Genomic DNA, 16,396 nt, shown 5'->3' with positions numbered 1-16,396 from the left:
AATATTTATACCACAGACAAAGGCTACTTTCAGTCTTCACCAGAAAAGCCTCTCTTTGCTGTGAATGGAAATATGACTGCAGATACCTACAGCTGTACAGGATACTGAGAATAAGGAATGGTTGAGTACTCATCCCTATAAGTAGATAATTATATCGCACCTGGAGGCTCTTGGAACATTGTAGAAGAGAATTTGGAAAGAATGCAGGCACAGAAGATATGGGAAAGGGCTGTGAAGACATGGAGAACATATGGAGAATATATGGATAAGAGATTGTGGTCTCTTCTTAGCATGACATGACCATGGCCGTCATGAACTCATAGCACCTGCACCTACTGCCTCTGGACCTACACAAGTAGGGCCCTAGATATGGGGAAGCAGCTCACAGGGACAGTACTACTTACTGTTTTACTATTGACAAATAATAGATTATGGGAGATCAGGGTGTATACTATCCATCTGTACCCACTGGTGAACTCACTTGCTTTTCTACTGGGTAGTTGAAAACCCTCAGGCATACAGAGGATCCTACTTAAACTCTGTCAGACACAAGCAATAATGAATGTGGGGAGGAGATTTGTAGAAAAGAAGAGGGGCTGACAGGAGCAGGAGGGAGATAAGGTTTATTTAGGATGGAATTCCTAGAATGAGTTGTATGCATGTAAAAATCGCCAAAAGATAAAGGAATTTAAAAAAAATATGTGTGGATTTAAGATTAAGAATTTCATGATGGAAAAAAATCCCTTCATTTTCACTGTTCACATTTAAATGTGAACTGTTACTAGATGCTTTGTGCATCTCAAAGTCTGTCATTTCTAGGGCTTTGGGAGTAGAAATCATGATGCAGGACTGAGAAAATGGGGAATAGGGAATGCGGTGGTTTGGATGTAATGTGTTCCATGATCATATGTTGAAAGACTGGTTCTGCAGCAGTAATTGTCATGAAGACTATGGTGTTATGGACGAACACATACACTAGTGCACTCATAATTGCATGGACACTGAGAATGGTACTGGAAACCATGAGAATGCACAGTTGTAGGAAGTGGGACACTGGAGGCATGTCCTGGAGTAGAATATCTTTCATGGGCTTCCCACCTCCTTCTCCTCCTTCTCTACTCTCTCCCCCTCCTCTCCTCTGTCTCTCCTCCTCTTCTGTTCTCCTTCTCTTCACCTTTTCCTGCTCCTCTTCTCCCCCTTGCTCTCACTCTAACTCTAACCACCTGTTTTAGATCTAGCAAAAGCCACATAACTAATCTGGCTATTTCATGACACCAAGAATTAATGACAACATACCTTTTCCCACTCAATGCCTTCTTCAATCTTTGGGGTATCTGGACTTAAACGAATTTTACCTGGATTCAGCAATGCTTCCCATTTGACATTCTTATTCTTTTTGTCTATGATTTTCAGTTTAATCCCTGAATCCATGTGGCCAACATAGATCTCAGAGAAGAGCTGGGATTCCCTGGGGCTCCGGTAGCACAGCTCCAGTTCCTGAAGAGGGCGAGGACAGATTCTGTTTCTTTCAGAAGCCTCTATTCAAGAGAACATGCATTTTCCACAGCGCTGTACTTTCTTATTCTTGCACACCTTAGTAGACACTGGCTTAGACATTGAGTGTCTTTTGCAATGAGTTAACCCATAGCTTTTGAATGCACATCTTTACTCAGAAGACTGGAACATTGTGGCAGAGGATATAGAAGGAATGTAGCAAGAGAACACATGGAGAATGCTAATGGACCCAGCTTAGCTCACATACTATTCCTTTTCTCATCACTCTGACAAAAATACGACAGGAAACAACTTAAAGGAGGGCTTATGTTGTTGTTTAGTTTCATGATGGGAAACACATGTGAACTGGGGCTCTGTTCTTTGTGGCAGGAGCATGTGGCACAGCTTGTTATATCAGGATCAGGAATCTTAGTCTGTGGTGAGGATCAGGTTGAGGCTATAACCCTCACAGCCTTCCACTATTGGCCTGCTTGTGATTGTCTGGCCTCACATGTTTGTTTCACAACTCCCCAATCACTGGCATTACCTGGGGATCAAGTGTTTAACATTTACACCTGTAGGACAACTTTCAGATTCAAATCACGATGAGTGAGAGCTCATCCTGAAGGTTCTTGACCCAGGACTTGACCCTTCTCTGTGCTATATTAAAACCAATTCCTCAGTTCACCAGACCTTCTGTGTAATCCCTTAAATTGCTTTCCACTTAACTTGGAAGTTTTCTTGCTCATCCTAAGGCCCAAATCATTTCTCCCCAATCTCAGTTTGCTGTAAATCCTTGTAATCTGCCCCAAATCTGGCATCTGATCCTTTAGAATAGCAAACACTTGGATGCTTACCTTTGGAATGATTTCCAGGTTCTTGGAAGCAGACACTATGTACCGTGAGCCAATGTAAAGAGAGTCTACTGGGGGTGGCTTGTGTATTCGAACAAACTGAAACCTCATTTCTTGTTCATCAACGGCCTAGGGAACATTTCAGACAGTGATTTAAGTAGATTTCAGTACTACAGTAGCTAACTACTGAATAAGGTGAGTTGGTCGATCAATACATTTTTTTGTGATGGGGTGATGTCACCTCCAGGGAACCCTTCTGACTTGTATTCTGCCATATAGATTGCTAATTATTGGACTCTGTCAGGTTCATTGTGGGACCTGTGTCCCTGACAGAGAAGAAGGGGGTTGGCTCCATGTTGGATATGGAGAATTTCCATTCTTCTGATGGGTTGAAAGAAGTCACAGAAGGATGTGTAGAGATAATAGGGTGTTAAAAGCAGTTGATGAACCTCTCTTGTGAGGGGGCCAATAGATTGCAGACTCATAATCACCAGGGCTCCCCTTATAGAACTGTATCCCCACTCCAAGTGGATAATTTCTCCAAAGGGATAGCTATATTTCAAGTATTTTGTCAGTTCACCCTAGCCCCACATTTCTGGTCCTCATTGTTACCTTCTGAATGGTCCAGTCATTGGGGATCAGGTAGAGATGAAGGGTGACTTCCTTGAGATTGAGGTAATAGTAGATCAATGTGACAGAAGTGATGGGGATGAAATGTCTGACAGCTGGCATAATTCTCAGTAGAACTCCCATTGGGGAGAAGCTTGGGTTTTCCAAGACTGTGTAGCACTGCTCCACTTTCGCTGGCACTTCTAGGACCATGCCATGTTCTTGAAAGTGGGCCACATAGAACCTGGAGATGTCCACCTGTCCCTCTGTGAAAGAACAGATTCAATGACATGGATTTAGTGTTTCTACTGAACCGTGCTTAGCTGTAAAAAGATCCCACTAAGATTTAGAATGGCTTAGAATGAGAACGGGGTGGGGGGCTGTATTTGGTGGAACTGCTTGAGAAGGAATGGGAAGTGTGACATTGGAATTGTATTTGAGGTCTCTTCTTCTTCTTCTTCTTCTTCTTCTTCTTCTTCTTCTTCTTCTTCTTCTTCTTCTTCTTCTTCTCCTCCTCCTCCTCCTCCTCCTCCTCCTCCTCCTCCTCCTCCTTCTTCTCCTAAAAATCATTGTTTCCAGTTTTATTTCTCTCTCTCTTCCTTGTCAATAAGGATGTCAGCTCTCAGGTCTGCTCCAGTGCTATGCCTGCCTGCTGCTTCCATGCTCTCTGCCATGATGGTTATGGACTCTTAACCTTGAATCTCTAACCATTCCCAAATTTTCTATAAGTTGCTTTGGTCATGAAGTATTTTGAGCTTTTAGTTTGCTGCGGGAGTACCTTCTGCTGCTTCAGCCAATAGTCACTGAAGCAGGAGCCCACAGTGCTGTGGGAGCGCCTTCTGCTCCATCAGCCAATAGCCACTGAAATACCAGCCCATTGGGGCATGGTATATTTCTCTTTAAAAGAAGAGCAGCAAGCTCGGCTTGGCCTCTTGGTTCCGGCGCTTGGTTCCGGCTCCTGCTCCTGGCTCCTGCTCCAGCGACTAGGCTCTCTTCCTGATGGTTTATGGTGTATGTAAGGTCTACCCCCCAAAATAAATACCCCTTTAAAACATAACTGGTGTGGAATTGATTCGCCGATATTAGTTACTTTTTGTTTAATTCAAAAGCCATGAACAAGAAAATCTTTAGTTTTATTAATTAATTTCCACTGAGAACATAGCAGATTAATAAAACATTTCCATACATTTGTTCACCATCCTGTGAGGTGACTGTGATGTGCTACCAGGAGTGACTGCTGCAGTTTACCACTCATTGGAGTACCCTTGGCTTTGACCTGTCTTGCTGCTGGGGGAGCTTTCACAATACAGTAGAAATTCTTGATGGTCGCATCCTTGGATACTACAAAGAATACAGCCTCAGAAAACATTGTTAGAGACTGCACACCCATTAGGTTCTCTGAGGCGCTGCCATCACCAACCTCAGTGTCTTTGGAGTAGTAGTGTCCACTAATGTGCTTGTTGCAGGATGGAGTTTGCTGCTATGAAAGAGACCAGGAGTCCCTAACTTTGTTCACTGAAGACAAGTGAATGCATCCATGGAAACATTAGTGTCAAATGTGAGCTTGATGAAATCTAGAATCACCTTGGATACAGGTCTCAAGGCATGATAGAAAGAAATTATATTGGTTGAGTTAAAGATTTGGGAGGACCTAAACACTGTGGGATCCAGGGACTAGGATCCAGCGTTGTGTAAAATGGAGAAGGTCATATGAGTACAAGCATTTAGTGGTTTCTCTTCCCTCTGTTGACACAATTTAGCAGACACTGCAGGCTCAATGTTCTCAGATCTCCATGCCACGATGAACTATTCTTTAAAGTGCGTGCCAAATAAACCTATCCTCTAAGTTTCTTTAGTTAGGTATTTTGTTTCAGCGACAAGACGTTGATAACTTGTAAACTTGGATAGAAAATTGATGCCAGGATTTGGGTCATTGCTATAATGAACCTGGTCACATGGTTCTTAGGCTTTTGAAAGTGTTTTGGGGCTGGAATGTGAAAGTTTGGTCCTTAGGACTAGGAAAGTCCTACTATGCTGAAAGCAGAGCTTATGGGTACATTCTTTTGGAAGCGGGGAAGACAAGAATGCTGAGAGAGGGAGTGGAAGCCAGTCCATGATACTTTCAGAGATATGGAAGGTTTCTGTTGAGAACTGTAAAAGTTGCCATTCATGCGATACTTTGGCCAAGAATCTAGTTTTAGTGTTTAAATACTCTGGATGTGAGTGAAGTTCAATTTAAATACAATAGACCAAATTGTCAGGAAAAATTTCAAGTCAGGAAATATTCACCCCAATTTAAAAAAAAATCAGTTGTAAATATTAGAGATCAGCATCACTGCAGGGAAAGCACAGTGACAATAGGAAAGGTGTCCTGAAGGCAAAATCTCACTCTTCATTGCTCATCTTGTGAAGAACAAAATTAATTTAAAGACAGAAAGCCTTAAGTGATGGTGTTCCCTGTTCCACAAATGAAAATTCCAAGGATTTGTTTCCCCATGGTCAGCACATTATTCAGCTATGGGCCAGGGTAACCACACCTCAAGCTGCCAGCAGAACTTGGCAGTGTCTTCCCTATAGTTTAGGCATGAAAGATGCTAGAGTGATGGGTCACTGAGTCATGCTGTGCTTCAGGAAATCCTACAGCCAGTTCCCTTTATGTTACCTGCCCACTTGTGCACAGCCTCTTACACCATTTATTTCCATGTAAAACATGCATCTGGCCTCTTTTCTGGATGAAGGATTCAGTTTCTGTTCCTCCTTCCAGCAGAGGATTCTGATTTGTGATTCTATCCCTAAGTAAATAACCATCTATTATTCTCAGTTCTGAGCTAGTGTGGGATTTCTTCTAAGTGTCCTTCTTCAATTCTGCACAGTTTCAGATAGCAGTGAGGCCAGACAATGTGCCCAAGTGAAAGAACCTCCAAGGATCCTGAGAGTTCATTCTATAAAAGACCTTTGAAAATGAAGACTAAGGTGAATGGAAATCCTTGGATATTGTAGAATCCAGAACCACATATTATTTCTGCTAAAGAAAGTTTTAGGCAAGAAGTAGAGAGATGGTCTAAGGAGAGGCTATGTGTGCTTTGTGTAATAGAACTGAAGGGGTGGAGCTACCTTTTTCTTTGGAGACCAGTGAATGACATCATGAGCTCCACAGTTGGATATGGAGTTGCACGATTTTGTGTTTATGCTGAAGAGTTTATGATGCTGTGGTCTGATAATTCCTTGGTGTGCCCTGTTTCTTCTATTTGGCATGACGATGTCTATTCTGTGTCATTTTATGTTGGGCGTATGCAAATTCTTTTGTATTTTATTGGAGCTCATAGTGAAGACATTGCCTTGAATATCAAATAAGAGGTGGTCTTTATGGATTAGTTTTTACCTGTGGATCCTTGTAATTGGATTGTTCTTTGCATTATGAGAGAAAACCAGATTTTCAGAGGCCTGAGGCAGAAAGTTAGGATTTAAAGTGATGTGCCTGTATGCCAAGTTGTCACTGGGTAGAATCACAATGTTGAATGTCACTTGTAAACTTTTGTGACTCCTCCTAATGGAGGCACCACTCTGCAATCCACCATTTGCCTGTCCTTTCAGCACTGAGTTTGCTTCAACTTGCACCATGACAAGCAGTATTGCAATGTTTATTGTTTAGGAGAGAACATTTCTATTTTTCTTGAGTGATTGCTTGGAATCAATAAGCAGCTAAGAATGAGACAATGACCTTGGTTATCCAGGAAGTGGTATAGCTTGGAATTTAATCAGTGATGCTAGGTAGCAGTATCAGATGGAGCCGCCAGCACTGCAATGTCTCCTGTGTGTGCCTGTGTGGGGCCTTGAAATCCTGGCTGTCCCCAAGTCATATTGAGTTCCAGTACCAGAGTCTGGCACTTACTCAGGCTTTGTACTTTGCCATTTTGACAAATTTTGGGGAGATGCTGTACCTCTCCAACTTTCCTTCTTAGGGTTGTTGCAAACTAAGTCCATATTCACAAATATTGTTTATAAATGTTTGCTTACATTTAAAGGGGGTATGGTATAGAGATGAATACTTTGCATTCATATGGATCTTGGTCGATTTTGTTATACTGTGTATATGTATTTCTGCTCTTGATTAAGGTAATGTGTTTTTGCAGCTTATTTAAACATGTAATGTATAATTAAAAATAGGTTAATAGAGAGTCATCTATAATAGTCAAGCTTGTAGTCATGTTAGTTAGGTTTTCTAGATATATAGAGATATATTTCAGTTAAACGGATATTTTCAAATCTTTCAGAGACCTTCAAAATATGGCATTTGAAATGTTTTAATATCTTAGAACTTTTCATGGAGTCAATGCTAATCAGGACCTTCCCAACACTTGAGGGTAATGTGGGGTGCTGGAATTTTCATTGCTAATACCAGAAGTTTTTTTTTTCCCAAGAAGCTGACTTACCAAGTTCTTTTATTTCTTTTCTCATTTTGGATTTTAGATACAGGGACTTACTGCATATTTGTAGATATAAGTCATAATTCTCGTGCCTCAGCCTTGGAAATTCTGATATTAATAGTATGTGCCACCACATGGCCCTGGGACTGTCCTTCCCACATGGATTGTGGCTTCCATACACTGTAACAGATTCATTTTCTTACAGTGTCCAGTGGGGAAATTTTCTGATCTGAGAGAGGGAGTAAGAAACAGGAAAGATGGTGGCCTCTAGGGAAGAAGCTTGAGTGGAAGGTGGGGCAAGTGTTAGGGAGACGAGGAGCTCGGTGTGGAGCTTCTAGACTGGCCACGGACACATTAGCAAGGCCCCCATCTGTGTAGCAGTGCTCTCCATCACGTTCAGGAGCTCAGGACCCTCTGTGTGTGTGCATGTCAATATCAATTTTATTTGTTTTTTGAGGTTTTCAACTTATTCTTGCTTGATTTCTTCATCTGCTTTTTTCTTCTTGTGGGATTGCTGTTTACTATGAATATCTTTAACATGGGAATGCTTAACTTATTTTCATCCATTGCTCTATTGGCTAGAGCAGTCTGTGTTTCTGTCCTACTTTTCAAGCCTTCTTTAGCTGTTGGGTCTCCCGTCTTGTGGCTGCTCATCACTTTTATAACAAGAACATCTTCTTCTGTGAGCTGGATTCTCCTGGTGTCTATGGTGTGTTTATTCCTGGGCTCCTTGTATCCAAAGAATTAAATGACCCCAGTAGCCACTTGTACAATGCCAGGTTCCACTTGTACATTTTTTTTCTTTCTCAAGCAGAGTCTGACTGTGTAGACTAACCTGCACTTGCATTCCAAATTCCTTTGTCTCAGCCTCTAAAGAGCTGTAGTAATGGCTTTTATCATGAGATTTTTCACAGGAAATCTTAGACTTATTGAAATATCATCTGAAGGAATCTTTGGTGATGACTGAGGTTGGGATAATTTATGAGTCCCCCTCTTTCCTTGGGATACCACCATTCTATGGCTCCAGTTCTTAAATTTAATCTGAAGACATCATTTTCGCCCTGCTTGTAGCAATGTAGTGGAGTGTTGGTAAACCTTGGGTACCAAATGATCCTTGTTATTTTCCTCTCTAACAATCTCTTCACATTGCTCAATTTATTCTCTGTTTACTGCTGTAGTCCTGTGAGATATGCTGTGTAAGGGGTACTTATTAACCACCAGTTAATAGAGCTACTGAGAACATCACTTTCTACTCAAGGTCTCTTTTAACACAGAAATAATGTATAAGGCTGGGAGACATATGCTTCAAAGAAGATACATCATAGAAGAAGGGATGAAAGCATCTCAGTGTCCACCTTCACAACCTACTCTGTCCTGCTAAGGAAGGCACAGACCTTTCCTCATCACCCACCACCTACACTGTCCTATATGACCTCTCAACTCCTCTATTTCCACCACCCAACTCCTTTTTTGACACAGGGTTTTTCTCTGTACCCTGGCTGTCCTAGAACTCACTATTTAGACCAGACTAGCTTCGACCTCACAGAGATCGGCCTGTTTCTACCTCCTAAATGCTGAGACTAAAGGCATGGACCATCACTGCCTGGTCTCCACCCTATTCCTTATCCTACCCTTGGTTACCTTGGAGATCCACAAAGTGAGGGAGGTACACAGCAGCCACAGCTCCCCGCTCAGCATTGATGTCAAACAGAGGCCCAGCCACCATGTGACTGTCTTGAAAGGGATCCTTGTCCAGGTGTTGGCTCCAGGCACAGAATCCAATCTCGATGGTCACTGCCCTTGTCACCGCAAAGGAGAGTCCTATGTTGGGACAGTGGTAGTAACCAGCCACAGGGAACTGAACTCTAGAAGAGGGAAAGGCAGACACCAGTGAACACCAGCTCTGTTCATCTGTTGGATGCAGACCAGGTGCAGAATTGGGAACACAACAGGCTTCAGCCATATGGCTCTGAGTTCTGTTTCCTCTGTTGTACTTAGGTGGATCCCTGATTAAGTAAGTCATTTAACTCCCAAATCTGTTTCTTCATCTGCACGCAAGGGTAATGACAACACCATCTTTTAGACCTGAGAGTATTGAGTATTCTAGTGTAAACCTACACGTGAACACACCTGGAGAAGTTAGTTATACCTTTGATGATGATGGTGGTGATGAAATAGAGATGTGTGTGTCTGTGTGTGTGTATGTGTTTGTGTGTATATATGTAGAGTTCTGGTGCTCAAACTGGGACCTTGTGCACACTAGGCAAGGGCTCTACCACTAATGTACACCTTTCTTCAGATTTTAGTGTTTATATTCTTTAAGAATATATTTCCCTAAAATAAGAGTCTATCTGCAATTATTAGTGATAAATCCTTAGCCCTGAAACAATGCTTTACCAGGATCTTCAGAGATTTTCTCCAGGCTTCCTACCTGGTGACAGGTGGGTGGACTGGTGTCAACTTCTGTGTGAGGAAGTTAAAGTGACAATTTCTCCAGCTGAGACAGTGACTGTGACAGTGTTGGAGGAAGATCCAGGTTATGTCGGACACTGTGACTGTGGGTATAGTCACTCATCACTCATGAGACTAATTCTCAGAGGTCAGGGCTGCAGTACGCATCCTCATGTTCTCAGCTCCTACTGGGTTCTTGGCACACAGTGGTTGTTAGTAAGCCAAAGTGCAGAGACTACAGGGATTTTAGGGAAATCTAAGACACAGAAGAAACCAAATATAATCAGGGCAGGGATGCTGCTTACAGCATGAATAAAATAACCAGCAGAAAGTCCACATTTCAGATCATGAGCCCAGTTAAGCATAGATGTTTGGATGAAATGAAGAATTCAGGCCTTTATTTTTAATGAGGTCCTGATTTAACTAAAATGGAGGCATAGGGATAGGGAAATGTTTGTGGGTGAAATCTCATGTCCTGGACTCACACTACTGTGACAGTGATGACAAAGGGGAATGTGAGAAGTTGAAACAAACTTGGAAAAATGGTTGCTGGAGCTGAGTAATTGGACAGAGAACTTCTTGAGCTCTCTCCTTTTGCACATGTCAGAAAAAAATTTATGAAAAAGATCCCTATTTATACAACAGGTCAAAATCCTCTTTCCCATCCTGGCCCTGAGTCCTGCATTAGTGAGGGGAGGAGAGGACACAGTAGAAACTTGGTAAAAAAAAGTGTGGAGAGTTTGCTGGGGAAAGTCACCTTTTCCAGGGAGAGCTCACTCACCTGTACAGGTTCTTCTCTCTGTCAACCACCTCTGTAGTCACAGGTCCTATAAGTCCCCAGAAGTCATCTTCAGTCCCCAGTGTCCCTATGTGTCTGTGATCTGGAGAGGCAGTAGAATGTGGATGGTAGCTCATTAGTGGTGCAAATTATGAACACCAGTTCTCTAAGAGATGGAAGTCAGAGGTCACTCCATGTTGTCCAGGCTCATCTCCACATTTTCCCCAGTGTTGGTCCATGGTTGAGCACTTTCCAGGTTTTCCAGCCTAGGTCTTAGTAAGAAGTGTGCCTATAGTTTTCAGCACTGTTCATGAACCTTCCTGCATACTTTTAATACATATGCATTTTGTTTTATTGTCTTTCCACTGTGCTTCTTAAGCAACCATCCCACCATAACATCTGCTTCCATGCCAGCTGCAGTGTTTTCTTTCTTACTGGTTCATATGTATTGATTTTCCTAGCGTGTCTCAAGTGGGTATGTTAAAAAAATAAAAGAACGTTGCTCAAAATATAGATGAGCAGGGATAGGGAGATGAGCCCCAAGCCACAGCATCTAGGAATGAGACACAGAGTCCTGGGATAGAGCTGGATGCAATTCATGAACTTGAGAAAGGGTCATCAGCAGTACCCAATCAAGGCACGGAGAGAAGCAAGCAGTATTCCTTCTAAGTTCTAGGTGTGGAATGTCTTATCTGTGGTGGTGTTCTATTGGAGAGCCTGTATGGTTCCATGTCAGAGACAGGGGAATAGAAATGATGACCATTTCAAGAAATCTGTAGCAGATAATTTTTTGTGTGTAAAACAGGGATGTTGCACCAATGAAATCTCAACAATATCTTTTCCTCAGCAAGATCTTCACAATGACAACACTAGTTGATAAGTGAATTTGGATGGCAGAGATTTCACAATGCCCCACTCCTAAATGAAAACTCATAAGCAATTAATAACTGGCAGGAGAGGGATAAAATCAGTATTCTCCAGGAAAGCATTCCTAATAGGTGATCAGTCCCCAGTGGTCAACCTGAACCATATATATAACCAACAGTAAATGGATTAGTGGGGTTGTATTTACATACACACATGTGTGTAAATATACATGTATTTAACAATAATATTGAAGAACAGCTCATGAATTTGAGACAGAGTTCGTTGGTGGGACACAGGAATTGTTGAAGCAGGCAGACTGAGGACTGGCAATGATGTAAATATAGTACTTGTGTATTAAATTCTAAAAAAGATATATAAATAAACAAAGAAGTGATCACTTCCTCCCACAGATGCCCTTTCATTGACAACCATGATGGTCTGGGACTGAACCTATCACGTACCTGACTGTAGTCTCTGCTGCTTGAATGTGGTCAGGCTGTCACCCATTACTTCTCCATTCGGGTTCTTAGTAGGGACCATCACATGTGACTTCCTACACACAGAGATGTTATTTCTCTCAGATGTCAGGAGACATCAGGGAAAACAGGGCTATGTATACAATATTCCAACATAAAATCCAACTCATATGAATTTGAACTCAGTCCCATGATTCTTCTCTGGGCCAGAACTCTATGAAGTCCCCATCCTCCCAGACATCCATGCTGCTAGAACAGGGATCATCTCAACCTCTCCTTTGCTTTAGCTTGAGTGTGTTCCCCAGTGCTTACTCATTAGAAAGTCAATCCCCAGTGTCACAGTGTGACAGGATGAAGGATAAGACACAACAAGGTCACGAGTGCTCTGCTGTCAGGAAGGGGTTAATGACATCATCACAGGTGTAGATTCCTGTGCTCTGACAGGACTCATCTAAAACCACCTTGGTCTCTCACTCTCAGCCCTCCCAGTTCCCATCTGTTCAATCCGGTGGAACAGGAAGAAGGATTCTCTAGATGTAGAGTCCATACTCTTGTCCTTTTTCATATACAGAACTGCAAGAAACAATCTCAATTCTTTATGATAGGTGTCCAGTGTCAGACATTGTGTTATAGTTGCACAAAACAAACTAATAATCATTTACCTTGAATGCTAAGCACCTAGATAGGACCTTCTGCCCCCACCACAGACCCCATCCTTGTCCCAGGATAGAGGGAACATTGTTCTTATCCTCTGCAGCATCCTCTGGCAGGTGTCCCTGCTTCTGATTTGTTCACTGCTAGTTCATTTTCTACATAGTAGCTGACCATAAAAAAGGGTGAGGCTGTCCCTTCATGACCGAGGTGCTGAAATGCCTCTCGTTTCCTCTGGGTAGTTTCAGAAGGTTCATAGGTGGTTCATAGTTCTTGCTGTGGTACCTGTTCCCCTTCAGACCTTCTTATGTCACCCTTTCCTGCTCAAATCTAGACCAGTGACTCTCAAATCACTGTGTTAAAATGTCATCTGAACAGGCTGCTAAATCAGAAAGCTCACTGAAGGAAGCTGCCCCTCCTGAGATTCTGAGTCAGTAGGGACAGAATGTGGCCTGAGAACCTGCATTTCTGTGGAGGGCTCAGATGGTGGTGGGGAACGTTCAGTGGAACGTTTCTTTCTCTGCTTCCCTATCCTCTACTTCTTTCTGGGATTTCCTTCTTCTCCTATCAACCCCATGACTCTCATCTTTCAGAGCTCACCTCATCTCACCTCAGCTTTGGATGAAGTCAGACAAACAACTTCTGTACTTATAGGTTTCCAGTTACAATTCTGTGGACTGTGGGGAACAAGTGTCCCCTCAATGCTAGACTGAGATAATGAATGGTGGGTATGTCTGCATTGTTCACTGATGTGCCCTCAGATCCCAAAACAGTGTATGATGCACAGTGAGTCTTGCACAACGTTTGTTCAATAAGTAGATTACATCCTATGTAGAGACTTACCAATCACATGTGGCATGGCAGCTGGGATCTTGAGCACAGATGAAATTCATGGTCATGAACTGAATCTGACTAAACTGGGAGAGCATGGGGCTCCAACACAGCCCCTGGGGATGGAAAATGACTTTCTAGTTCTGAGGTTCTATATCCCATAGTGCAATGTATGTGTGTGAGTGTGTGTATGTGTGTGTGTGTGTGTTGTGTGTGTGCATGTGTGTGACATTCACATGCTCTTGTATTTATGTGTGTCTGACTTTTAGGATTAGGACAGTGATACCCATGGTGACTGGTATGTGACAATGGTCTGTATTCATCCAATTATATTTTAAATGAATGCTCATTGGCCAGTAGTCAGGCAGGAAGTATAGGCAGGAAAACCAGATCGGAAGTAGAGTTGGGTCAAGAGAACAGAAGAATTCTGGCAAGAAGTAAATCCTAGTCTGCAGTCCTGACCCAGCCACAGAAGAAGCAAGATGTAACTGCCTTGCCGAATAAGGTACTGAGCCACGTGGCTGGCATAGACAAGAATAATGGGCTAATATAAGTTATAAGAGTTAATAAGAAGCCTGAGCTAATGGGCCAATCAGTTTATAACTAATGTAGACCTCTGTGTGATTTCTTTGGGACTTAACGATTGTGGGAACTGGGCAGGACAGAAACATCTGCCAACAGGTGGCTTTTGTTCTCTGTATCTTTTTAAAATGTGGTTTCAGCTTTCCTTGTTCCAGTGTTTAGGTCTACTAGTACCTACCATTGTAATACTTGCTGTACCCAGAAGACTCACCACTAACTCACCTTTCACATTCTTTTTTTCTGATCAAAGAATTTATGTAGGCATGGTATATGATTCTATTTTTGCTAAAAAATAAATGAAACCTCCCCAACAGAGAACCCTTCCTCCCATTGATTTATGGGGTTCCTGCTTTCTTCCTGGCTCTGTTTCTCTTTCCCATCACCTCAGGACACCTTTCCCACCTCAGCTCTGGACCAGCCACATAGAGGCTGAGTTGACCAGTAGGAATTATGTGTTCACTCCTTACCATGTGCCGTGGATTAGCAGCTGTGGATTCTCTGCCTGCAGGGCCCTGAGCTCCATAATCACTGGGTCACTGAGAGGGGCCAGGTCCAGCCTGCAAGCACAAAAGGGGGCTATTTCTCCTGGGATCCATAAAAGTATCATGAAGCCCCAGGGTATAGGATCCTGGACTCTGTTGTCTATAGATGGAACGTGAGGAGCTTATTAAGTTTTATTCTTGAGCCAAATCCAGGACAAAGGATAGAGAACAGCAGGCTTAGCAGACAGAGATGTGTCCATGACACAGTCCTAGTGGAACCTGGTCAGTGTGCAGGGAGATTGAAAGCCAGGATGAGGACCTTTGGAACTTTCCATAGCTGAAATGAGAGAGTGGCCCTTTATACCCCTTCCCACTGGTCAGTCATTGGAAGTAGCCTCTCCCAGGGAAGGGAACATGGACGTAGATGAGGGGACTCATATTGACAATGGGTCACAGAGTTGCTATCAGCATTCCCAATAGATAGAGGTCATGGCCATATCCCCATAGGCATTCTGGACAGAGGACCATATCAGATTCCTGTAGTGAAACCCCATGACCCTCCAGGGCTTCAACCATTTTCTGTTGCAGAGATTGCTCCAACTCCTATTTTTCTTAGACTTCTGTCTCCAGGTTACCCAACCAAGGCCTATTTCTCTATCAGGCCATCCAATAAAGCAGGACCTCTCACACCATTACATTCTTACAATACTGTTGACTCCATAGCGTTCAGCAGAGTTTGTCAATAGAGTCATGGTCTGATGGGTGACCTCTGTCTGTCTCTTCCCACACAGCTTTAGCAGGATAGAGCCTTGTGTGTTTGTGATTATAGCCCTAGGTCCTGGACATGTGCTTAGCACAGAGAATCCTTGATATGAATGCTTGTCCATATGTATTCATGAATGAATAAAGGATTGAATTACTGTCCTGGAGTAAGGAAAATCTGGGAGTCTGGTAAGGTAATAGCCTTGCTGATACATATGACTGCACAGTGACCAGCTATCTACCTGGCATTTTCTTTGTTTTTACACTTGTATACTTTATGTCATTAGAATCCATGAGGTGGGTATAACATTCTATGTAATAGATGAGGAAACTGAATATCAAAGAATATGGTGACTTGCCCAAATCTCAGGTATAAGTGGCACAGTTGGTCAGGAGCCACGCTGACTATACGTTATCTGTCCCAGTTCTTTTCCATATCCCAAATTCTTCACATCTTCATGTCCCTTCTTTAACCCCTGCACAGAATACATTCCAAGGGTCTTACTTACCACAGAATTCTGATGTTGCAGGCAGGATTCCTGAGGCCCTCACACAGCAGCCTCACACCATGGTCGCCCAGGTCATTCAGCTGCAGGTGTAGGTCAGTCAGGTTGGAGCTGGCAATGAGCACTGAGCCCAGGTTCGCACAGTGGCTGGATGTGAGGCCACAGTTGACAAGCCTGCATGGGAGATGCTCACCATCAGATTCTCCAGGGCTCACTGCTCTTGGGAACTACACTAAGGTCTCCCTTTGTGAACTCTGGCATGTTGTGTTAGCAGTGCTTAGCTTTTCTAGTGCCTTTTCTAGTCTGGGTGGATAATTCCATGCTTCCCAGGACTGAGCTGCAGAACCATGGAGCACAGGTTGAGACCCACTGCTCTGATGTGACTGGTCATGACAGACCTCCATGAGACCCAGGACAGCTCACTGATGTATTTCAAGAGTCATCTGAAGTGAGATCCACCACCCATAGAATAAGGACATGACTCACTTGTTATGTGGAATCTTAGTACAGATGCAGTCCATAGAAACAGAGCAGAAGGCTGATTACAAGGGAGAGAGCAGGAGGAAGTGGGGATGACATTCCCTGGCCTGGAGCTTTCTTCCCTGTGCTTCATTTAGCCTCCTCCT

The 16,396-nt window shown here is 43.0% G+C and overlaps 1 protein-coding gene across 3 annotated transcripts in view; it reads right to left on the bottom strand.

Moving 5' to 3' along the window:
- The window catches only part of LOC125409512 (NACHT, LRR and PYD domains-containing protein 1a-like), a 75,864-nt gene that overhangs the window by 5,637 nt on the left and 53,831 nt on the right, over window positions 1–16,396 (bottom strand). For 2 of the 3 annotated variants that reach the window (XM_087910355.1, XM_087910357.1), the window contains 8 exons: window positions 15,774–15,944; window positions 14,488–14,577; window positions 11,942–12,033; window positions 10,617–10,716; window positions 9,026–9,249; window positions 2,961–3,223; window positions 2,352–2,477; window positions 1,356–1,497 (listed from right to left, as the gene is read on the bottom strand). In XM_087910355.1, the coding sequence (XP_087766481.1) occupies window positions 1,356–1,497; window positions 2,352–2,477; window positions 2,961–3,223; window positions 9,026–9,249; window positions 10,617–10,716; window positions 11,942–12,033; window positions 14,488–14,577; window positions 15,774–15,944 (1,208 nt within the window). Of the gene's footprint in view, window positions 1–1,296; window positions 1,498–2,351; window positions 2,478–2,960; window positions 3,224–9,025; window positions 9,250–10,616; window positions 10,717–11,941; window positions 12,034–14,487; window positions 14,578–15,773; window positions 15,945–16,396 lie in introns of all 3 variants that reach the window. The other variant, XM_087910356.1, reaches the window with a different exon arrangement.

Source organism: Myodes glareolus, chromosome 9 (genome assembly GCF_982192425.1).
Source record: "Myodes glareolus chromosome 9, mMyoGla1.1, whole genome shotgun sequence".
Lineage (NCBI taxonomy): Eukaryota > Metazoa > Chordata > Mammalia > Rodentia > Cricetidae > Myodes > Myodes glareolus.
This window is presented reverse-complemented; position numbering and strand designations above follow the sequence as displayed.